General features: G+C 35.3%; 1 protein-coding gene and 1 long non-coding RNA gene across 9 annotated transcripts in view; one reads left to right on the plus strand and one right to left on the minus strand.

Moving 5' to 3' along the window:
• Window positions 1-13,771, plus strand: part of LOC140614088 (uncharacterized) — a 41,882-nt gene extending 28,111 nt beyond the window's left edge. Inside the window, exons 5-6 of the long non-coding RNA XR_012014983.1 lie at window positions 11,516-11,797; window positions 13,401-13,771. This is a non-coding gene — a long non-coding RNA (uncharacterized lncRNA). The remainder of the gene's footprint in view (window positions 1-11,515; window positions 11,798-13,400) is intronic.
• SATB1 (SATB homeobox 1) overlaps window positions 1-24,773 on the minus strand; it is a 101,518-nt gene that overhangs the window by 35,026 nt on the left and 41,719 nt on the right. For all 8 annotated transcript variants that reach the window (XM_072792903.1, XM_072792906.1, XM_072792905.1 and 5 more), the window contains 3 exons: window positions 18,176-18,287; window positions 15,442-15,896; window positions 7,788-8,000 (listed from right to left, as the gene is read on the minus strand). In XM_072792903.1, coding sequence (XP_072649004.1) covers window positions 7,788-8,000; window positions 15,442-15,896; window positions 18,176-18,287 — 780 coding nt within the window. The remainder of the gene's footprint in view (window positions 1-7,787; window positions 8,001-15,441; window positions 15,897-18,175; window positions 18,288-24,773) is intronic.

Consider the following 24,773-nt stretch of genomic DNA (forward strand, 5'->3'; position numbering starts at 1 on the left):
TTTTCTGGAAAACAGAATAGTTTCAAAGACTTGAAAACCCTAAACTAATTGTTTCCCAATTACTGTCCATTGCAATTCTAACAAAGGAATTTCACAATTAAAATCATAATGCCCAGTGCTGTATCTTCACTGGGTGCCCAGTGCCTAATAGACAATTGCATCACTAATAGCTATTACATACTATGGCCTTTTTAATTTTAGACTCTTTTTTTATGCCTGCTCCTCTTATGTTTCATTTAAAAAATCTTCCATAACAAAGCCATTTGCAGAGCTGCATATTTAAATCTTCTATCCATCCATGAAACAGGTAGAGTGCCTTGCTTAATTATCATAAAGGCTGGTTGCATTTTACACGTGCATGTCCAAGCTGTTCTGTATAATTATTTCATCTTTTCCTGGCACCCCTGTATATAACTATTTCCTTTTGACTTGTAGAACCAGACAATAAGGAAATGTTTCACAATATTTAACAGAACATTACTGTAAGTTACACAAATTATAGAATCAGTGACTTTATAAATATATTCAAAATGAATAATCTTGAGTGAAAAATTAGTATCGATGCCTTTGGTAATAATGATAAGCAGGTATCAGCAATAAAATGACACACAATTTTGGGGTAAAAATAAAATCTTAACCTCAAAATTTATTGATACTATTATTAATTTTTAAAACTCCAAATTTAATTTCTATTATGCAGTCATGTGAACCTGCCTGGAAAATTTATGTATGAACTATGTAGTTGCTTTTTTACTAGAAAATTGGTGAATATGTGAAGTTACCGCAGATGCAAGACCCTGTTCCTCCCAGCCAAATGATTCACTGTGGACCACGTTTCTTAGGATCCTTTCCAGAACCTGGGCTTCTGTTCTCATCTTGGACAATTTCTGACATACATGATGCGCGATAGAAAATGAAGTCCATTTTGGAATAAATGAATGATTTCTTTTGTTATGAAATGATACACCCCTTTAGTCATGCTACCAGTCTTATGGATCTACTTCATTTGGTATCAAAAGGCGGGCAGAGGTTATCCTAAGCCATTTGATCCTCTGCACTTAAAAGAGTTAGTAGAAATCTTTAAAACACGCCTTCTAACTTCTAGCCAGTTAGCAAAATAACTCACCTCTTATCTTGAGGAAGCAGCTAGATTCCTCCACCTTGACGCTACCCTTAGCCCTGGAAGCCCTGGAAGGATAATGCTGTGAAATGGGTGGACCACAGGCCCAAGAGTAAGGAGACAGAAAGGCAGGCAGGATAGGTGACCAATGGTCAGGCCTCATTTGCCACTGCTAACCTATGAACTGGAGATGGGTATGGCAAGTTTCCAGAGTCCCCCTTCTGGCTCTGTGGCTCCAGAAAGCAAAGGCACTCACGGAGGTATATTAACGACTGGAGGCCACTAACAACGTTCACAGGGCTTTGAAGCAATAATCTGCTAAATACCACTTTAGGAGCCAGAAGAGTTAACGCATTACCATAAATTGCCTACAAAGTTGCTTTGGTGAGATTCGCAACTTTGCTCTGGGGTGGTCTTGCTTTGAGGCAGAGGGATAGATTTGATCACCCCATGGGGTCTCTTTTAATACCTATTTTTCTCACTGCTTAAATGAAAGAGAAAAGAAAAGCCATTTCAATCGCTTTGAAAATTGAATGTTATGGAAATGGAGGCATGAAGTCCACTGCATTGGAAGAAATAGTTCCTTGGTAGCAGTCTGCTCAGCAATGGTTAAGAGAACAGGCTTTGGAAACTTGTTGTTTCAGTATGTTTTTAAAATAATTTTCATTCTTTCGCAAAAACTGTGTTTAAGAATTTATCTTTGAGGTGGGCTATAATCATTTGTTTCAACCCTGTGATTTGGTTTCTAAAAATTTCTTTGGTTTAATTTTTTTAATAAAGCAATTACAACTTGAATCAAAAAGCAAGAAATTCAAATCATAAAAAAAAAAAAAATCGAATAACTGTTTCCTAGTAGCCAACACAATCAAAAGTGGAAAAGACATACACATGAAACATCCAAGAATTAAAAAAAAGTAAGGGCAACAATTTTTTTAAATATAAAGTAAGAAACTCTGTATTACTCATTTAAAAAATATTTAGAAAAGCTCTTCTTTATTATCTTGTTGGCTCAGATATGTATCTTATCATAGATAAGCTATTAGAATTCTGGAATCACATTTTTTCCTAAACACAAGCTATTGCTTAAGGGGAACGGACTTGGACAGCTTTTCAAAAATATGAAAGCTGAATTTTTCCCCAGGTAAAAATGGAAACAAAAATCTTTTATACCTCACTCTACTAAGTACTATTTTAGCTTAGTACAAAAAAAATCTTCTTTAATCCTGGTTTAGCTTTTAATATTATATCACACATTAAAATTCATAAAGTAGTTCATTCCAGGCAAAACAAACTACTCTTCAGCTCTTCTCCGCAAATAGCACAGGAGGTAAAATAAATGCAGTTGCTTTCCGAATAGCTTTTATCAAGGTAGGGTGTACTACTCCATCATTACGGCGGCGCCGGGGAGGTAGTTAGGAATTGGAGCTTCTACTATTTACCCTCCCATGTGAGGACAGGGGTGCAAGCACTAGGGTCTGCTTTATATTTCTCTAAAATTGTGCAGCAGAACACAAATTTTCCATGAAAATTCTATTTTGTTTCTTCATGGATCGCTGAATGCATCAAATCATACTAGAAAATGAACTCTAAATACTATATACATGCTACATACTACATATATAGTACACAAAATGAACTCTATTGTGGTCCTGATTGGTGAATGTAATATTCCTTGATGGAGGTGGAACTCCCTGCAAGCATATGGGTGCTTATGTACACATAAACGCAATTAAAGTTTGACATAGTTTTAATAATAATTATGATAATAACAAAGGCTGGCATTTATTAGTTGTTTCTCATGTGCTGGGCATCATGTTCAGGTACATTAGCTCTCACCTGCACAAAAGCCCTGAGTAAGTACTATTATTGCTCCATTTTAAAATCGAGAAAACTCTCTTAAAACAAAGAATTTATTCATAAGGCAACATGAGATCTAAACTGAAGTCTGTCTAATGCTAATGCTTATTTTAGAAACTACTGCACTATACTGAAGTCATGATGTTATACAGGATTTCTTTATTTGGGAAAATTCTAACTTTTTAAAGACATGCTGGATCTGCTTTTTAGTGGCCCTTTGCAAAATCTGGCTCATTAATGTCTAATTTTTAGCAAATGGTTTTGTCATTCATTTTACAAATCCAACCCGGATTTATCTGTCAAGAATAAACCTATAATTGTTTTCTTGGTAATGTTATATAAGAAATGTGCTATTTTGAGGCATTTTTACTGGTAATAGAAAATGGTCCCCATTTTCAAATTATTATATACTATCTTGAATATCGTGGTTCTATCTTTTTATACTTCTCTTCCCATTCTTTTTTGGAATAGTATTATTTTCCATATATGAACTTTAAAAAATCCTCTAGTATTTTAAAAAACAACTGCTAAAAGGAAACATTTTATGAGCACATAAGATCTTAAAATCATGCTGGCCAAGATTCCTAAGAAAATTTTTATCAAGTGTTAAGTTCCTGCCCATAACTGAACCTATGTTTCATTACATTCTAGAAGACTTTGTTGGAAAGAGGCAGAAGGGTGCAGCTACTAGATTAATTACACATTGCTTATATGAACTTATTACACTTTCTAAAGCACTGTTATAAAATATCCCATCTTCCTTTAGAAGAAACTGAAGAATTACATAAAGAGATATAAAAATATAACGAAAAAATGTCATTATGTAATTCACAGAGAAGTTATAACTTGATAATTACAGGCTTTCAAACAGTCCTTATGGAAACAGAAATTGCTAACTTAACTCCAAAAGTCACACATTAAAACACACAAATAAAATCAGAATAAGCACACATCTAAATAGAAATTGTCAACTTAAAACTGATCTGTTCCGTAGAACAGGTAAGTCCCAGAAAATAATCCCTAATTATTATTAATCAAATTCCTCTAAATAAACTCATCCATAAAACTAGCTTAGTAAGAAAAGCCGCCTTTAGGACCAGGTAGCTTTGGAGGGCTCAGGTTTCCCCAACATTTTCAACGAGCAAAATTTGGAAAAGGCTATTTTCTCCATCTTTTCAGAAATGCCCAGCTGTCTAAAGTCTTCAAAAGTAGATCATCTATCAAACATTTAACGTATTCTATCAGAAGGTTCTCATATGTGTTCCTCTTCCTAATCTAAAAATAAAACTTCCCACCATCTGTGACAAACAGAAAAAGTCCCCAAGTTTCATTTTCCCCTTTCTAAAGTGTTTGTGTTTTGAGGACGTGGCCTGAGGTAGGAGAAAGAACAAGACACTTAATAGGGGATGTGAAAACTCACTAAACCTTAAATTTCATTTTCTCTTTTTCCAACCAAAAGGTTGGTATGAGGATTCAGTGAATTCATGGGCATAAAGATGTTAGAGAACTGTGAACCATTATCAAGTACAAGATATTCTTATTTCTTGAATTAGAACATGTAAGTTATGAAAATAGACTTTCAGCAAACAGGTCAGGCCCGGAGCCTGTTGCCGCAGACAGAGGACTAAGCTCACGTCACTGTTGTCCCCACTGAAGCTCAAGGGACAGATCTGCACCAGAGGCATCTCACCTACGCCAGAGTCAGCTAAGATGTGTTGTGATTTCTGAGGCTGGTCAGAAATTTATTCCTAGGGGGAATATTCCTTGGAATAAAACTTGGAGCCTGACGAAAAGCAAGGAAGTCCCTTCTTAAAGATAATTTAGAATCTCAGTTCCTCAATAGTGTAGGTCCTCAGTCTGACCCAGGGAGGACATCTCAATCATCTTTTGTATGACCTCAACTCTACAGGATAAGACCTGGAAGAGAATCCAGCTCTCTTGGGCCTAAAGGTGATCTGGGTCTCCTGTGAGCCACAAGGGACTTTTGCCTTTAAAAAGCAGTTCTTTAGGGGTGTGTGGGTAGCTCAGTCATTTAAGCATCTCTTCATTTCAGCTCAGGTCTTGATCTCAGGGTCATAAGTTCAAGCCCCACCTCCACGCTGGGTGTAGAGCCTACTCAAAGATAAATAAATAAATAAAAATAATAAAAAGTAGTTCTTTAGAGAGAAATCAGGGTTCGGGTCCAATCCAAGCCGAAGATTTGTCTCAAAATATGTTTTCGAATCACTTCATTTAAGGGGAAATGAAATGCAGTGATAGACTCCTCTTTGTTAAAATATAAAATTAAAAAATAATTTTTTACAGTCTGTTTCTATATTTGTGTTTTGTCCTTTTTCCCCCTTCCGTTTTAATAATTTGTAATAAACATACATTAAAACCTTAAGTATATTGGTTCCCCTTTAAAAGAATTTAATCAACTGCTGCAAAACATTACTAATTTGACTGCTTGAAAAACATCTGTCCAAATCTTAAGTACTCATTTTACATTGATAATACTTTAAATACATTAAAGATTTCTTAAAATGTCATTCACAAAGTCACTATTGGGGAGTAAAAGGTGAACAAACTGGTTGTGAGCTCTATTATAATAATATGAAGTAATGCAAAGGGATTCTCAATGATGAGGCAAATTAAGATACTTGAAGATGCATATTATAGCAGTGAAATAAAATTACACACACATCAGATAATCATTTAGGAATTCAGTTAGATGGCCAGTAATATTGCATGAACAGAAACTTTTTTCCTTTGAAAGACTTTCACTAAGAATCTGTGGTACCTACATACCTTACATGTTCATCATTGGCTGGATATCCCAGCTAAGGGCTTGGTCTCAGAATAAACAAATAAAGCTAAGGGTGGCTCAACCAGTTAATCAATAATGCAGGCCAAAATAAATTATATTTTCTATCCCAACTTATCAGCAGATGTAGTCTCTAGACATATATATAGGAGAGTTATTCAAGAGTTTCTTAATAATGTATGAAAAGAAATACCATCTAAGAATTAATGTAAATGTGGCTAAAGAACAAACTTGATGAATACGGACACCAGAATCACATTTGGAAAAACAAAAGCATTGCAATCAGAAAAAAATTAGAAAACAAAAACTGTATTAAGGCACAACTAAGTCAAATATTTGGATAGATTAAAAAAAAAAAAGAAGAAGAAAAAAGAGTTCAATGCTGAAGTTCATACTGATCTTAAGTAAGCAATTCTTTTGTTAGTATTTGCAGATTAAGTGATAAGTAAAATAACTCTTTGCCCAGAGGCCTTCTGTGATGATTGCAGAAGCAAAGTTAACTAATGATGGTGTATTAACTCTAAATACCACAAACTAAATGTTAAACCAAGTCCAAAGTACAATATTTTTCCCTTAATCACTCTTGAAATGTTGTGTGTGTGTGTGTGTGTGTGTATACATTATTCATTCTTCATTCTGAAGAATATATATATATATATATATATTCTTCCTTCTTTTTCTTAAGAAGTATATTATGGAAGGCTTTAGAGATCAAATTCAATAATTGTGTGCATAGACAGACAGATACATATATACGCAATAGAGATCATTCTTCTCTGCTAGAGACACTTGACTTTCTTACCCACAATTACAGCAATGACTTCCTTACAGTCTGTGCCCTAGACATCAAGACCAAACTGTTACTTGTAAAAGGGAGAAAACTGACTTCGGACATTTCTACAAGATTCATTTCATAACATTACAATATACAGCTTAAGAAACTCAACAAGTGGCTGAATATTATGTCTATTCCTTATTGGATGAAGTATCTGTGGCAGTTTCATTTTTAGTGCTGAATGAGCTTTTTTCATATTTCCATACATGGGAAGGTGTTGTGTTTTGTTTTTTTATTATTGATGAAATAACATCAAGATACAACTTCAGGAAGACATTGTATTACATGAATACTTTAAATTTTTGTTCCATATTCAATTTTTATCCAGTTTTAGATCTTAAGAGCTGTATGTGCAATAAATTAAATGTGTAAGAAATATATTAAGTCTAATCCTCTATCAAACTTTTATCTAATAATTTGTACTGCAAATCAACTTCTTGAATTCTAATAATTATAAGGCTATCTTTAAAACTTGCTTTAAAAAATAAGAATATAGATACACATACAGTTACCTGCATTGTGACTTTCATCTTTTCTAAAAACTGTGAAAATTTGGGAAATAGAAAATGTGCCCATTTCTGGGAATATGGATGGAATTCCTTATCAGCCCCATTTAAAGCTGCCTTCAAGGATTGTATTAAACTTAATTATGAAAGATTACAAACGAGATGATGTGTAATTGGTACCAGCTGCACTTCATATTGGAAAGCATAAATACAAATGGAATTATTTATTTATTTTTATTTATTTACTATTCAAACGGCAGTTCTAAAACTCATAGGGATAAAATGGACTTTATTACTTTTTTTTCCTATTGAATTTAACATATTTCGTTACTTAATAATAGTAGTAGCGACAAACATCCCATTTAAAGACTACTTTTCACCCCCAAAGAACCCCCAAAAGGAAGCAATACAAAGCAATTTTCTTTCCTCTAATTAGTAGCTTATTGTTTTTATATCGGAATCACTGATTGGGGACCAAATTCTCCTCAAGCAACTCTATGAATTATTATTTTTAGAAAAATTGGTATCTATTCATCTATCTTTCCAATTTCTTGAGATTTTTCCTCAGACATTAAAAAGAAGGAGGAGGAGGAGAAGGAAGGGGAGGAGGAGGGAGAGGGGGAGGAGGAGGGGGAGGAAGAGGGCAAAGAGGACAGGAGACTTCACCTGGGGAGGACGGCTGGGTGGTGTGCTTATCAGGGGGGCAGGACCCATAGCCGAGGCAGCATTCAAACTCCTTTCCCTTTCATCCTGGTAAATGCGATCTCTTTCAGCTTCTGGTAACTGCAAGAAATTCTGCATAGCCCGAAGGTTTACCAGCAAAGACTGGGATGCAGTCTTGGGGTCCTCTTCCTTTCGGAGGATTTCTGAAAGCAAGCCCTGTAGGGAATGAAAGGCACAGGGTGAGCTTGCTCCTGAGCTCTGCCCAGTCAGCGGTGATCCTTCCCCTTCCTTCTCCACTCTGTTTAGAAAATGAACAGAAACATTAATTCTACACAGAAATATATTAGTTACAATTGAAGTGGTAGAGAGGAGAGCCTCAATTGTATTCTTAATTTTATTAAGCATCTGCTTTACATGTAACACAAACTGAAACTGCCTAATTGGTCTCCTTCCTTTGAGTAGCTTAACTTGCCATGAAATCTTTCACAGAGAGACGATCGAGGGAAGTTAAGAATAAATGAAATGCTCATAATACAACAGCACTGAACTGTATAGTTCTCAAGCTGCCTAGACAAAGGCAGTGGAATGCCGACAGCCCAATATATAAAGATACAAAGCCACTTCTAGAGAAGTAGAACTTTCAAAGAAAATGAATTGTAACATATTAGAAAAAAGAATTATTACTAAAGCATGCTACGTTTTTACAGGTAATATTTTAAGTTATCTCTTAATTTTCAAGTTAATGACAAGAGATTCCTTCTATTTACCATTTAAGGAAACTAGATAGACTATCTTGAATAATTCTAAATACTATCTAACTATAATTTATACCTCTGGATAAAAGGCTGAAAGTTGAACTTCAGAAATCATTGATTAAATTTGAAATACATAATCATCATGGCATGCCCAAGAAAAGACTACTATCAAATTCTGTACTTACTGAATTTCTTAAGGAATAGAAGTCTTTATTAGTAGAAGAAATTTACAAACCACTAGTAAATGCCTTTAAGGTGTCTCTCTCTCCCCCAAATACTAGAGTGTTAATTGCCAACCAATTTTTTTTTTTTTTTAATTTTTGGAAGAAGCTTTTCAAGAATGAATGGGTTTCCTCATTTTTGTTTAAAGAATTACATGAAATAGAAGGATCACAATAATGTTCTGCCCATTTGATAAGAGCTGAGCAGCTTTTACCTCTTCCATCTTGCACATGAAATAATGCCTGGAATACCAAAACACATTTGCTTTCTACATTTAGCCAGAATATCAGTTTATCACAAGATAGCTCCAAATAAAATGTCCAGATCTGTCATTTGCAAATTTCACTTTCCAATAACCCTGCAGAAACGGTGAAAGGGAATATTTGGGGAAGGAGAGGCAAAGTGTCATATCAAAATGACTGAATCTAAAGATGATAACATTTGGATTTTTTTTTCATGATTTCCTGTAAGTGCAAACCTAGTTTTGTTCCTAATTCCTCAGGGATAACTGCCCAACTATAACACTGAGGTGCAGATAGTATAAAAGCACTGACCACTTTAAAAATAATTAATAGGCTGCTATTAAAAGGAACCTTCAAATAGGCTCAGGGGCTGAGAGTAAATTTTAGTTTCTCACTTGGTCTCTGCATCCGAAACCTAGAAAGTGGACCCGAACTTTCAGTTTCACCATTAAAAAATGTGACTGAAGAATGAAGGGTGCGTGTCCTTTCATTCATAAGACTGACAAGTAATGCTGCAACTGTGTTTATACAAGAATAAAACATCTAGTCAATTTAACTAAAATTCAGTCAAACAGGCAGTCAATCATTCAGCTATTTAATTTGCACAAGGCCAACTAATTAGATTGACTGTGTTTCTGATGTGTCACATTGAAACTGAAAAATACAGGTCTCAAAAAAATGCTTGAAAAGAGGTATAAAAAAATAGTCCTTGCTCTCTAATTTTCACCACCAAATGTTATATATTAAAAGATGTTCTCAGAAAAGTAATATATATGAACTACACAGAAATCAAGAGACAGAAATGTATATAGTATAAATACAATGTTATCAATTCCTTGAGCATAATAACCTAATATTCATTTTGTCATCCCAGTACAATGCCTACCACATAAGTGTCTGATAAATATTTACTACATAGATTAATTATGTGTATTCAGACCACAAAAGGAAAAAATTGTAAATGAGTGACAAAAAATTAAGAACAAGATAAGCTACTCATGGGTAAATTCTAATGGTAATTTTTAACTTAAGGTAAGGCTTCAGTGAAAAGTTATATGGCACTTCGTAAGATATATATCTGCACTAATTGTTCAGTAATTTAAAAAAATGGATTAGGCCAAAAGAGATCTTATAAATATTTCGGATGTTACTGATTTCAGAAATTTGAAATTAGACATTTATAAATCTCAAGTAACAAAATACTGTATCAACTCTATTAAAAATGTTTGAGGCAGCAGAGAACTCTAGTAAGGAAAGCAAACACATGAAAAAATACATAATAATATTCTCTATCAAGTCTTGTTAGCATGAAACTAAGTCATTCCTGCATGTTTAAAGTGGAAGACAGAAGTTCATTCAGGAGAAAATTTAAAATCACCTTTACCCATATTTTGATGTTGGTATGACTTCCCAGTTAAGCATGTGCATAAAGTGTTTTAGGGGCAAAACATTTATTTACACTTAATTATTCTACTGCAGCAAGTACAATTTTTCTGCCTGCAATATGTTAAGGTCTAAAGCAATATTTCAAATCCTGGAACACTCAAAGAGCTCTAAAGCAGCCAGTGTAGACAGTGTCAGGTGTTTTAGAAATCTTTGGATTTTTTTCTTTCTTTCTTTCTTTCTTTTTTTTTTTTTTTTTTTTGGCCCAGGCTTTCAATGAGGGGAGTGCCCCCTGGTGGAAATGCTTGAAAATATTGTTAGAAAATGTTTTGATTAGAATGTGTTAATTACTCCCCCCCCCCCCAAAAATTCATGTCACTTGAGAATAATTCTAGGTGTAAAATGACTATTACACTTTGATTATGGGAATGTATGTTCTGTTCCTCTTCAAGTTGTTATTTGAATGGGTACATTTATGGACTTAAGATATACATGGCCTCTGTTCCCTATCTCCTATAGTGAAAAATACTCTTCAGACTTAGGTCAAGGTCATTTGTAGTAAACCCCCTGGTGAAGAGTAAGAAGTACCTATTACTAAAATTTTTTCTTCGTGCTAAAAAACCGTCAAGGTCATCATGTACATTACTTGCTATCTCAGAGAATATACTAAAACACAGGACTAAAACATATCATCAGTACTGTGCACCATAAGTTCTCAATGAATTTATTGAACAGAATCAAACAAAATCATCAGTCATTTTTGTTTCTGAAAAGAACTTGAGAATTTGTGTTACGTGGTAAGTTACCAACAACTCATGAATATTAATTTTATTGGAAATGAGGAGCTGCTTTTCATTGAGACTTTACATCTTCAAATAATGCACTATGTGCCTTATATATAAAAACATAAAATTATTCTGTGCTGTCATGATATAGGGGTTAAGTGAAAATGCTAATTTTTTCACTTAAAAAGTGAACTTACTGATGAATTCCTAAACCTTTTTTGCATTCCAAAAAGAGTTTACAAGTTATTACAAGTAAAATTCATTAGTAATTGTAAAAGAAAGAAAAAACCCTCAATAAATATTATCAGTACTTCCAAAAGCTAATTATGAATTCTTTAAAACAGCAGATAAGCGAAAGAGACTGCCAATCTGAACAAAAGGCCTGTCTGGCCTCCCGTTTGTCTCCTCTTTGAACATAATCACTGATTCAAATAGATTTTATCAGCTTCATGGAACTTCAAAGCCCTCAGAAGGAAAATATGATTTCATGAAACCTCCCTCTCTAAAAAGAAAATACGTAGAATATTCTTCAAGACTACCTGTCTCTGTTGTTTTGTGAATTTTTAATCACATGTCCAGGTGAAAGACTATTTTCAACTCCACCTACTACCTTGGATTCCTGCCAAGTAAGTTATAAGCAGACGCATTTATCTCTGTCGCTTGGGAGGCTAAACGAGAGCTGTCACGTTGGGGTAATAGCACCTTTTTACCTTTTATTCAATAGTGATATGGATAGTGGACTTTCCTTAAATTACACTGTGAAGAATTATAGGAACACAGTAGCAATTTCTGTTATACTTAAGCAGGCAAATTTCTCTCCACCACATAATTTACAGAACTCAAATTCAATAAAACATTACATGATGGTCCATTACTGTTATCAGTTTTGAATAATCCATCTTCATTCTTTATTTTACTGGAAAATAAAGTGTGCCAAAGACAAGGGAGGGGGGGGAGAAAAAAAGGGAAAAAAGCCACAGAATGGGATCAGAGTTAAACTCTGGGTTTTATTTAAAAAAAAAAAAAAAAAGGCATTAAAGGAATATATTTGAGTTCAGAGAAGTGAACTGAAAAGTATAAATCAAGAAGCTTTGGCAATTATTTTTAGCCATAGGTTTCCATTAAAAAGACATCAAGTAGGCATAACTGAATGAATGACATATGCTAAAAGCTGGTATCTTCAGTAGCAATTAAAGAACATATGCCCATCAATTCAGAAGGGGAAAAAGTCCTTAGAACAAGGAATTATATGAATTTCACCATAAATTTTCAGAAAAGGTAAACTTTTTTTTTTAATAGTCAAGTGTGAAAGTCTTAAGAGGGGGATTTTAGAAGACCCAATTCGGATGATGATAAAATTCTATAGTTAAGAGTTAAAACATGATATTCAGGATTTTAAAGTTTCACAGAGCTGTCAATGACTAAAACAGTCTTAATTCATGACAGCATTATCTATTACATTAATGTTTTAACATACTGTTTATAGGGTACCAGTTTCTTTATCTGATTGTATCATATAATGTTGCATTTGCTGTACATATTTTACATTAATTTTTTAAAACTTGGAGTTGGAACTGCACATTGTAATAAGTGCACACAAATGTGTGATGTGCGATTTAACTCTGCAGAGCTCCTTGTCTATACATATGCATTAGCATGTGTATTTTCGTACTCCACACTCACACCATACACTCTCACTCTGCACCTGCTTTTATTGAAATGCATACACTTTGAAATAAACACACTACATGCATTCATATGAATGTATAATCATTAAAATAAATGCAGCTGTGTGTGCGCGCATGTGCATGCGCGTGTGGTTTTTAAGTATGACCACCAAAAACACATGTATGCTTCCATGTTCAAAAGCTTGTTCCCAAAAAGTGAACACTGAAATACACATAGAAAATTACTCTTATTTAAGTCAAACAGCTTCAAATATGACCAATATTCCCACTTTGAATGAAGATACCAATTACCAATAAAAAGGTTTAAACCCAAATCCCTCTATCACCCAGGGCTCCAAATAATTTTTAGTAGTTAACTTTTCTAAATTAGCAATTATTAATAAAGAAAGCTCGATACCAAAGCTGTCACTTTTTTCATTCCCCTACCACCCTCAGAAAAATTTAAGCCACTGTTTTTGATGTTAACCACAGAGATAATTATCTTTTCAAAGAGATTAATATGGTATAAAGAGAGTGAATTCTAATTCTGCCTTCTTTCTAGCAACGAATCCTAGAGATATCCATGGAATCAATGTGAGAAACAAATGCAGAACAAATGGTCAACTCTTCAGAGTAACAGTGTGACATCATAACCCAAGAGAAGAAAAACTGTGCCGATGGATAGTAATTTCACACATCGCTCAGCTAACCTCTCTTGTCATTCTTCACCATATAAAATACATTCCTTAGTGCTTTAAGAAATAACAAATTGTTCAATTTTTAAAACACTTATCAGTAAATCTGTATTTCATTTGTGTTTATGTCAATGTTGTCTTCATGGGCTTTCAATTAAATTGACAAGCATTTTACTGATCTTTTATGTAGAGACCTATTTTTTGCCCAGGACTGAGAAATACTAGCAGTTACTGCTATTTCCAAAAATAAAGAATGCTGCCAGAAACAGGATGTCTAGAAGCCTGATTTTTGATTCATTCATTCACTTAATTTTCAAAATAATTACTTCTCAATTGAATATGGTGTCATGAAATGTACCAGCTAATAATGAACATATTTTTTATGTTGTAAAAATATAGAACTAGGTAAAATCATACAATTTTAACTTGAAACATAACCTTCTACAACTACTCTTTAAAAAAGACAAATGATGAACAAAAAACAGATAAAGAAAGTGAAAATAAACACCAGTTAAAGGCTTTTTCAGGCCTCCTAACTTTCAATCCAGTTAAGGCAAGACAAAAATAAGTCACCGCTGGGATTCTCCTAGGTATGGAAACTCTGCCAACAAGGAATTAATACTAGATTATTTTCGTACCAGAATCACATTCTTATAATCATGTCATAAACAAAAAAACTTAAATATGAAAGGAAAGTATGAGTCAAGCCAAAAAACAAATTGACAAAAGAACAGTGGTAAAACAAGAAAGTTGAAAGGACATAATGTCCTCATTTCTAATCAAAGTTACATGTTCTCTTGGTTTTTTTAGTATGCCTGGGCCAAAAATAAACACTATACATATCATACTGAATTCCAAAAAAAGAGATTTTAAAAAAAATCCTCTCATTCACAATTTAATAGAATGAATTTGTTTTGGACTTTTCATTTTAGGCCTTCCCATATCATATTATCACTCTTTTTCCAGGTCCCTCTAAACATCTTCCCTGCTGATAATATCTTCACAGGTATTTGCCCAGGAGGACAAAGGTGTGAACAGGAGGGGTGTATGTAGATCTCCGGGAGAAGTCTTCAAACTAAGGCCCACAGGCCAAACCTACCCTTGGGGCCTGTTTTGTAAATAGTTTTGCTGAAACACCAGGATACTCACATCCACTCACCTACTGTCCGTGGCTGCTTGACATGCTACACTGTGACCCAGCTCTTATGGCCCTCAAAGCCTAAAATATTTGCTATCTGGACTATTACAAAAAAGATTTGCTGATTTCTGATCTAAAGAACGATGTTTGGAGGAACGCAAACAATAATGTAATGAGGAGAGAGGACAAAGCTAAGAAACCTTTTATGTTAATAAGCCATATGTATACATATATGTATCTCCCCTCCCCCAGTGGCTGCTCAAATTACATGGCAGAAACTGCTATTGAGTCCTACAATGTTTTTGGGTTTTCTTTCCCCTGAAAGTTGTAGAGGAACTTAAATAGGGCACATTTACATACTTAGGTTTGATACAGGGGTAACAGGAAAGCTAGTAGGCTAGAAGCCCAGAGCCCTACCAATGGCCTTGACCAAGTCACGAAACTTCTCTCAATCTGCTACTACTACCAGTCGATGATCTCATTATGTAAAAGCACAGGTAATGCCAGCTTGAAATATATTTGACATTGAATGTATTCTTTCAAGGCTCCTGAGTCAAGATCTATCTGTACATAGTTCTTTCTTGGTAAAGGAGGTTTATGATTGGGAAAGGAGTGTCAAAACTTGGGCACCAGCAAGAACAGACAATATGGTCCCGCCACAAGAAGGATTAAATATGAGTAAGCACAGAGGAAAAGAATAAGCATTAGTAAAAGACTAGTTAAGAAAGAAGAGAGAAAAGAGAGAGAACCATTACAAAGAGAAAACTGACCTGAGTTCTGTTAAAAGCCACACGTGCAAATACTGCCTGGGAGATTCCTGCTCGTTTCAGTTCATCACGTACCCACTGGTAGATTTCGGAAGACACCTCTGTGTTGGTTGAAACCTGTTGCTCCAAAGGCTTATTCATAGATCTACTGACAGGGGGAGGGTGGTTCAAGTATTGTTGGTTTAAGGACTGCTGGGCTAAAAGTCTATTCACTGCATACTGCTGGTTCAGCAGCTGAGCCATCACTAGCTGCTGGTTGACCAATTGAGGACTGATGGGCGTTGACACGAGCCCAGGGTGCAGGTTCGGTAGAGGGGTCCGGACAGAGGGCTGGCTGCCATGGGAGAGCTGCGCGGGGGACGGAGGCTGCTCGGCTGTGTTCCCTGGGACCGGCTGCTGGCCAAAGTTGACGTGATTGGCCCCTTGCTGGGATAGTTCAGAAAGACTATCCATTTCAACTAAAGCAGACAAAAGTAAAGTCATGTTAAGCCAATGGTGATGGGTACCGATAAGGATTTCCAACCATTTCCTAAACAGAGACAGTAGGCACAGGGCAATTTAAGATCCAATTAAACTAAGAAAATTTCATGATGCCTATGTTTTTACTTTTCTCTTCTGCACAATATTAAAAACTTTGACAGGGGGACTACTTCAGGTACTTTGGGGCTAATTTTATAATGTGGTTTAGACTTAAGGCATAAAATTAATTATTTTCAAAGTCTATGTGACTAGTTTTGGAGTCAAACTATTATTCACTCTTATTTATTACTCCAAGAAGGCTTATAAGCAATGGCTATTTTAAAACAGCTTCTAGAAGAACACCGATTGCTTAATAGCAACTAGAGCTAAGAAAATACATGCACTAAAGAAAAAATTAATATATGTGTATTTTCTCATGATATATACTAACTTTTACTCACGGCAAAAGGTTTGAAAGGGAAAAGACAGCGTGTTATCTATGTTCAATTGTTACCTAGCCATGAACGTATAAAGAAGTAATCAACATAATAAATAAAGTGATCATAATGATAAGTAATAATAACTGAGTGTATTGAGCACTGGGTATCTTATATGGTTTGCTTCATTTGATTCAAACTACCATGTGTGGCAGGCATATCTGCAAGAGAATGAAGCAAATGATTTACTGTATTGCAAGCCAGTGTACCCAGTTTTGCTAAGACCCAAATGTTTCTTGAAGAAGCTATGGCTATTACCAGATGCTAAAGACAATCTTTCAAGGAAGGGGCGGGGAGTCATCCTGGTACAATGGTGATACTGTCACGATTTTGCAATTTATTATCACCCACCAGGATGAATGCTTCTCCCTTGGCTAGGTCCCTAATGTGGATTGGCTGAGAGTCAGCTGTAAGTGTGTCAAATGCTTTGCTGTTGCAAGGAAGAGACTGGTTTGATGCTCTTAAATGCAAAGGCCGAGCACGGTTGGTGTATGTAAATAGGTGAGTCTTTTCCAAATAGCACAACATGCTTCCCATGTATAGACTCTGGCTTGATTTTAATCATCATTTCTCTTTTTATTAAATATTCAGGCTTTATATTTAGAGGAACTTATCATATTGCTATAATCACTGATATATGCAAAATATAACTAAGAATTGGGAAAGAAACCTTCCATTTCTACCAGTGATATCAGCCCAAGTGGGCCATTCACAGGGAATAGTAATTCAAGCAATTATTCCAAAAATGATGCATTGTCTTCATTACAGCTCTAAGCTATAAAAGGCAAAGAATCTGTTTTGGTAGATGGATGGCTTTGCTTCAAATATTAAAAGCTAAAACATGCTCAAAATTCAGGTTCTCTTGTTTCTTAAAATCTTTAGGAGAAGTCATTATTGTTGTTGTTGTTATTAAATGAATGCAATGGAAGGAAAGAGAAACAGATTTAAACAGAGCATAATGCTATGCATATTAAACATCCCGTTCCTATATTATTTGGAAGGTACAAGTATGTGAAAGAAAACATTAATAGAAATTAAAACATTAACCTTGATCGCAGTGTTTGCTTTTGCAACCCTAGCAAACTCTAAAGGGAGAAAAACATCATAATCTAAATGCTCAGGTACAACACACAACTTTTATCTGTCGTTTTACACTGCTGATAATTTTTAATGCATTTCCTGCATAACGCATATTGACCTGAAGCTACATGTAAAGATGGGCTGCTACACTGGAATTAAAAGTTGAGAAATGGTTGTAATGATGTCTCTGGTATGGATGGTAAAGCAGTGCACTCACCGAAGTGCCTATCTAGAGGGGCTGGGGATTAGAGCTATAAAAATCACTTGATCTCAATTGTGGAAACTATAAATACAATTTAATTTCCTTAAAAATTGGGTGTAAAAATAGGCACTTTCTCTTTCTCTGAAACAAAAACAAAACACATAAAAGCATGATTTATCTCTGAGAGAAATCACAGCTAATATTAGTTATTCAAGGCCTGGTTAGGTCTTCACTGAGATGTTAAAAAATGACAGCTTCCCTCCTCCCGCCTCGATTTCCTGCATGTCTGACAACCAAGTCAGTTTGGCTGATTTAAACACAAACATTTATTGAATTTAATTATCTCATTATACTCATACCCACTCCCCACCCTCAAAGAAACATTCTAAATTGATCTCTAATTGGGCAATCACAAGACCTGGCTTTAGATGTGACTTTGATAAACCCCCAAATGACACATAATGGTATGTAGCCACCACTGCAACAGTTTTTTGCTTACCCATCATATCTTTTGTCTTCTTGAAATGTTTGTACCACCTTCCAAATTCTTGACATTTTGCTGCTGAGACATTTGCATAGTAAGTGCTGTTCACAATGGAAGAAATCATACTCTGCACGAAGAGGGGGGGGAAACATTTGTAATACATATCGGCACAAGATGGAACACAAAAATGATTTCAATTGTGTAAATGGTATTTTTTTTAATCAACTGAGTACCAATACTTATTTGTTTCACACTCTGGCCTAAAGCCTCAACTTCTTAAAATTCATCAAGTAGCGCATCAAATGCTTATTTAAGTAGAAAGCAACAGCCCACTGAGACCAGGATAAAGCTATCAAACCAACAGACTTTGCTCTAGTATTCAGGGAACTTCTATCAATGTCATTTATTCTTAGGCTGACAAACTTTCACTGATCCCAATAAATCCAAGTACGTGAAGATGACTTTACCATTGCAATTCACAAATAAACACTACTTCGAGGTTAAGTAGCTATACTCTACATCCCTGCTATTCAAAGTATGGCCCAGGGACCAGCAATATTGGCATCACCTGGAAACCTAATGCATAATTCTGGGTGCTGTAGTCTAGCAAAATCCCCAGGGGATGTGAGTGTGCATGAAGTTTAGAAAACACCACTTGCACTTTCTACTCCTATTATTTGGGTTTCAACTGGAGGTACGTTAACTACAGTAATGCTCTTCAAAGGTTAACTAACCATATTTGAGGAAAAAATTGACTATTCACAGAGATCCTCATTCACAGAAAGAAACATTCTATAGTCTTACTGCTAGTTTCAAGTAAAGTTGAGTTCTGAATTTCAAACTAACCATAAAATTTTAAAATATACATACTACACGCTTACTAAATTTCTCAAGGATACCACAGAAAAGAAAATGACCTATTTTGTTACTTGTCTTTATTCTGCTTTTAACAAAAACCCTGAAAACAAAGTTAACAGTGTAACATATAAAAATAAAGACAGGAATGAAAATAATTTTTGAGTTGCTTTTTTAAAAAAAAAATCTCATTTTCAACAAACACTTTTCTTCCCAGAAAATTTGGATATGGTAATTTGAGTAATTTAATTCATTGTTATTTTTAACCTTAATGCCCATGTTACCTAATAAGCAGTTCAATTAATCTCCAACTGCATTTTAGGAATACTTAGACTTCCACCACTCATCCTTCTTCTACTCCTATGCGGAGTAACATGAGAACTTACATTTCAGACTTCAGTTGGTCTATGGTGAAATAGTTTACAGAAGGCAGCATTGTTTAGGAGGCAGGGAACAACCAGAAAAGCCAGTTTGGAGACAAAAGTATTTTTATATCATTATCTTCTTTAAGCTACTTCTAATTTAAAGCTCTTTTGGTTATTATTGATTCTTCTGACATCGATTATCAGTGTTAATTTTGTAACATGAACACACTCCTGTAATATATAGCTCCTGGGGATCTTTGAAGAACCTCCAGTGAAGGATAATCCAGAATTATATTATTTATGTAAAACATGGCTATCTTTCCTAAGAGGCACTGTCATTTTTTTTCTTTTTTTTTTTTTCTCCTCCTTTTTTGGACACTTTCTACTTTATTATAGTCATTTTCACATTTTATTCCTCTAAAAAGACATTCTTCATATGCTTGTGATTCTCTGCCATTAATCCAGTAGCTTGCAATTTTACTAAGAGCCTCTCTTAGTCCAGACTACAAAAAGATACTTAGCAAGGTTGCCAAAACCAGAGCCAGATTACCTGATCCAGTTAACAATCCGTCAGCTTCAATCATACTTACTCTATTGTAATAATGGATCAATAAAGTCAGACATTAATAAAACTATTGAGATTGCTGATGGATAATGGTGATTTTGCAAATGGATGACAGGTGATATTCTTCCACTTTGGTCCAATTTTTAAAAAATTATTACTCTTATTCCTAGACATTTTGGCAGTTTCTTAAATGTCAATATAATACTACATATAAGTTTTAGATGTAGTTTATGTCTTAGTTTTCAGAAATGTATGGGAATTCTCTAAATTTTACTAAGGGCTCTGACAAACATTCAGTCTATTTCAGTTTGCCATGAGTTCTGTATATGAAATTTGCGTTTTGCCGCACACCTACTATGTGCCTGGCAGGTACGAGGGATACAAAAGTAGATTAAGACACAGCCTCTGCCTATAAGAAGTTCACCATCTGTTAGTAAGACAGATACATAAATGGATCACTTCAATTTAATGTGATTCAGTAGACCAACAGTGGAAAATATATGGGGGGACAAAAGGAAGACTACATGGTATGTGGAAAAACAACCCATCTGAAATATTTTTATAACATTACAGCCCATATGTAATAGTGCTATGTAGTTCATTATTATCCATATGTGGAAAATAATATCCATATGTGCATGATCATCAAAGCTTCCTCCTGCCCTGGTTTAACCCTAACTTGGAAGGCTCTGTCCTTAAGTGACTTTCTGGATGCTTTCTACTCTGTCAAGTGGTGTGTGCTTAAGAAACTCTGATTAATGTAAATATTAGCCTAAGCAAGACGTAAATCAAAAAGCTAATCCGCAGGTTATGACACATGCCAATGCCACTATTTAAATTCTCTGACTTTCTGTGCTTTCAGGGGGCCGGGAAATATTCCATAATTCAGGTAACTTGAGGTAAGCTCTATTTTTTTTGGAACAACATGCAGTAATCTGTACAACTAAACTGCTCATGTGGCCACTGCATGAGGACATTTTCTGTGTGTGGTAAAATCCCTATTGAGAATCAAGTATGGCATCTGACTACACTATCAGTTTCAAGGGTAAGAAAGAGATTTCAAAATCTTTGGGGCACATGGCATTTCAAAGATCATATTCAATACTGATTCTTAAACCGAGAGAATCATAAAGAAACACCTATTATTTGCATAACACAAATAACAAAGTCAAGAGGGAGGATATTATTTTTCCTAGAGGATGGGGATATGTAGGGCGTAGGCAGACCAAAATCCATGTTTTTAAGGAGAGATGCCTGGGATTCTTATGTCAATCAAAAGACTCTGGTTTAAACAGACTACAATAAGTTGTGAGTTTATGCAGCTCTGGGGCTCCATATTCTTTTCCAGTACAAATGTCTGACATATACTAAACACATACTAAATATTCATCTGATGAAAGAGAATAGTTAAATCTGCATTCAAGTCCAAAATGTGTAGCACATTGGCAATATGACCTAGTGCAAGGTAACTGACTCTCATTCTATCATAATCCCCCTTACTAAATGGGAATCATGGCAGCACTCACTTCATAGGATTGTTCTGAGAATCCATTCATTCAGGTAGTCTCTTTCATTCCTTTGGTATATATCGACTGAACTCCTACTAGGTGCCAAGCACTAGGCAAGTTACTAGAAAAATAATGACCTAAAGAGAGATAGTATCTACACTTACATAGACAATAAATAAAATGATGAATGTTATGCAATTAGCACAGAGCTGGGAACATACCCGAGTATGGACTTAAGAGATGTTAATTACTATGACAACCCTCTGCCTCCTCCTCCTCACTGGCTTTTATTATATGATCACATTTCAGATCAGTCAAAAGACTATGCTTTAAATAACAGAAGAGTATCAGAATTTTCAAGTGATATATTTTTAAGTCAAATACACTTTCTTATGGAGGACAGAGAGTATACTAAGTAAATTAAGTTGTAAGTTGGGTCAAGGGATAACTAGAAACACCAAAGGAAAAAAGTATTCCACCATTAGTTTCAACATTTTCCAATCTGGCAGTATCTTGTGAAGCTGGCCTCTACTGGGAGCAGGCATCAGGAAGACATACACCACTTCTTTGACTTGGATTTTCAAAGCATGCCCTCTCCCCTCTTTGGCTAACAGCAGCACATCCTTCAGGACACAGTTCAGTTATCCTCACTTCTGCAAAGCCTTTCTGACTTGGTGTCCCTTGGCACGTAGCACCTCCCCAGCACTCTTCTTGCTGTTAGGAGTCTTGCGTCTTATCTCCAAAAGGCCTGGACCCACCACAGGGCTGGGCACATATTAGGTGATCAATCAAAGGATTAAAGGTCACTGAAATTAGCCATTACTGCAGGCTACCAGAAAATCCTTTTTTTTTTTTTTTTTGGTTCCTAAAAGGTCAAAGGTAATGGCAGCTTGTCACATGAATCTTTTAAATGCATCATTTTTAGCTGTCATGATAGAACTCAGTTTAAAGAAACTTTGTTCATTAATTTGCAAGAGATCCCTTCCCAGGTTTTTCAAAATACATCCACACAGATGTCTCGGAAGTCGCAGTGCTCGGTGGTTATGTTATTCCAGTTCTCTCTCTCGGTGTCTATTTATACAAGCTCTCCAAAGCACTTTGAAAAAGGCACAACTTGTATCGCAAGTTTTCCTATTCAGTGGCCGGTCTATGCAGAATGTCAGTGTGCAGGGAATAAAATAATCAGGCTGACCAAACTCAAGTCAGCTCAGATCCCAAGTTCAAAAGCTGCACAGTGCACCAACCAATGAATAGGCCACAGCTTCCAGCGTTGGGAAACGCAATCTGAAAGTTGGCAGAAATTGGCTGTGGGTCTCATAACCCCAGTGTGACACAATATTCTCATCCTAGGAGCCAAGTTGTAAGCTTTTCTAAGATCCATAAAGCACATGTCTGCTCCCTATGAAGAGCTTCGGTTCTTTCTGAGAGTCTGCTGAAGTTCCGATCTGAAAGAATGCCATCTTCACAGAAACCCCAGTACTCTAGAATGATACCATCTGCCACAGGCTGAGCTTCCTTTTCAGCCAAATACATTATTTATAACCTTTCTAATTGTGAAAAGGTAAGGGTGGAATTTTTCTAAAGCCCGACTTAGATATAGTTAGAACATTCTGAACCTTTGCTCTCAAATACTGCAGGTCTCCAAATGTGAAAAACAAAAACAACAAAAAAACCCCATAAGGAATTGGTTGAGGTCATATCATTTTTCAAAATATTATATATTCTTTCAAACCCCTACTAGAATATAACATACGCGGTAGGTATATATTTAGAACACATTTAGAAACTGAAGGAAGATTATTTTATTTTTCTACTTGGTCATCTTAGTAGCCAATGAAGGGGTTTTAGGGAGAGGTGAGGCCTTCTGGAAAAAAAAAAAAAAAAAGGTTTAGCAACTGGGGAAAGGCAGTGATCTGATTACCCTTAAAATTGCTTTGTTGTGCCTTTAACAACAACAAAAAAACCCACCCCAAAACAATGCTAATCAGGTTATTCAATCATTTAAACCAAAACTGTTCATGCTTTTCTGCCAAATCAACCAACCACAGCAAAATCTGTTATCTCTGATTGCTCAGCTTCCAGTCAAAAAACAGTTAACCCCCACTATACCAAAAGTTTTCCAAAATACCCTCCCAGCTCTGCGTGCTCATGGAGAATAAAGAGAAAGCCATGTCATCTTGAAAGGGTAATTGAAGTGCTGTACCATATTTGCATATTACAATATACTCTAATAAACTAAACAGCCTGTCCCGGAAGCCAGCAGCTCCCTAGCATTTCATCTGATCTCCATACTGACTTTTTGTGCACTGTGTATATATATTTTTAAACAGGACTGTGATATCATGATCAAAACTTACTGAGGACTTGCTGACGGTTTAACTGAGGTGGGAGGAGGTAGCAAAAGCATCTACAAAATGGTGGCTCACCCATGCTTAAAGCTTTCAGGCTCCATCAGCAGAGAGGGCAAAGGCTACAACATCTTATTTACACAATTATCTAAATACGATTAAACAGCTGATGGACAAATATTAAACTGGAAAATGTATAGTCATTTCAGCTTAATGTAATCCTCTTTCTGTAAACACCCAGGATGATTTTTTTCAACCAGAACAGTCCTGACATCTCATAAGCCTAAGGGTGAATAGCAAGAGATTGTTTTTGATAGTTATAAATATTCAAAAGACATGCAGACCATCTGCTTTCATAATACAGGTAAAGCAAGACTGAAATGGTGACTGCTGTATAAAAATGATTCTTTTAACAAAGTCTTCCTCTCCTCGAAAACTATAAAGACAGATGTCAAAAACTGTTTACACAGAGCAATCAGGAGCGTGCAAAATGTAATATTCCTTTTACACACAGTGCTTGCTAAAGAGATTTTTTTTTCTTTTTCTTCCCATCTGTGTGTTGCAACACATTTCTACAAGTTAAAAACATTTTTTTCAAACAGAGATCTCATGAATACCCAAAAACATGCTATCTGGTTTCTGAATGCTAATTAATTTCAACTAAGGAATCTGAATATCTTTTTCTGTAGGAAGGAATGTATGTTTTGAAATTGGAATACTCTAGAGACAGCAAGGGAAATAATCTTGCTCAGGTTTAATTCTATAAGGCGATTTTCATGTTTCTACCTTGTCTGTAATATATATCTGTTATGTCCATGTTTTAAATGAAAGCACATTACTGCTAATGTCTTTGGCATAAAGTCTAAAATAATTGTTTTCTGAAATAAATGCTCGCATATGTAAAATGTATATACAGAAACCTTTAACTTCTCAGTCGATGCAGAGTGATGCATAAAACCCTACAGTTAATTT

The sequence above is a fragment of the Canis lupus genome, chromosome 22, assembly GCF_048164855.1.
Source record: "Canis lupus baileyi chromosome 22, mCanLup2.hap1, whole genome shotgun sequence".
In the NCBI taxonomy this organism is placed as follows: domain Eukaryota; kingdom Metazoa; phylum Chordata; class Mammalia; order Carnivora; family Canidae; genus Canis; species Canis lupus.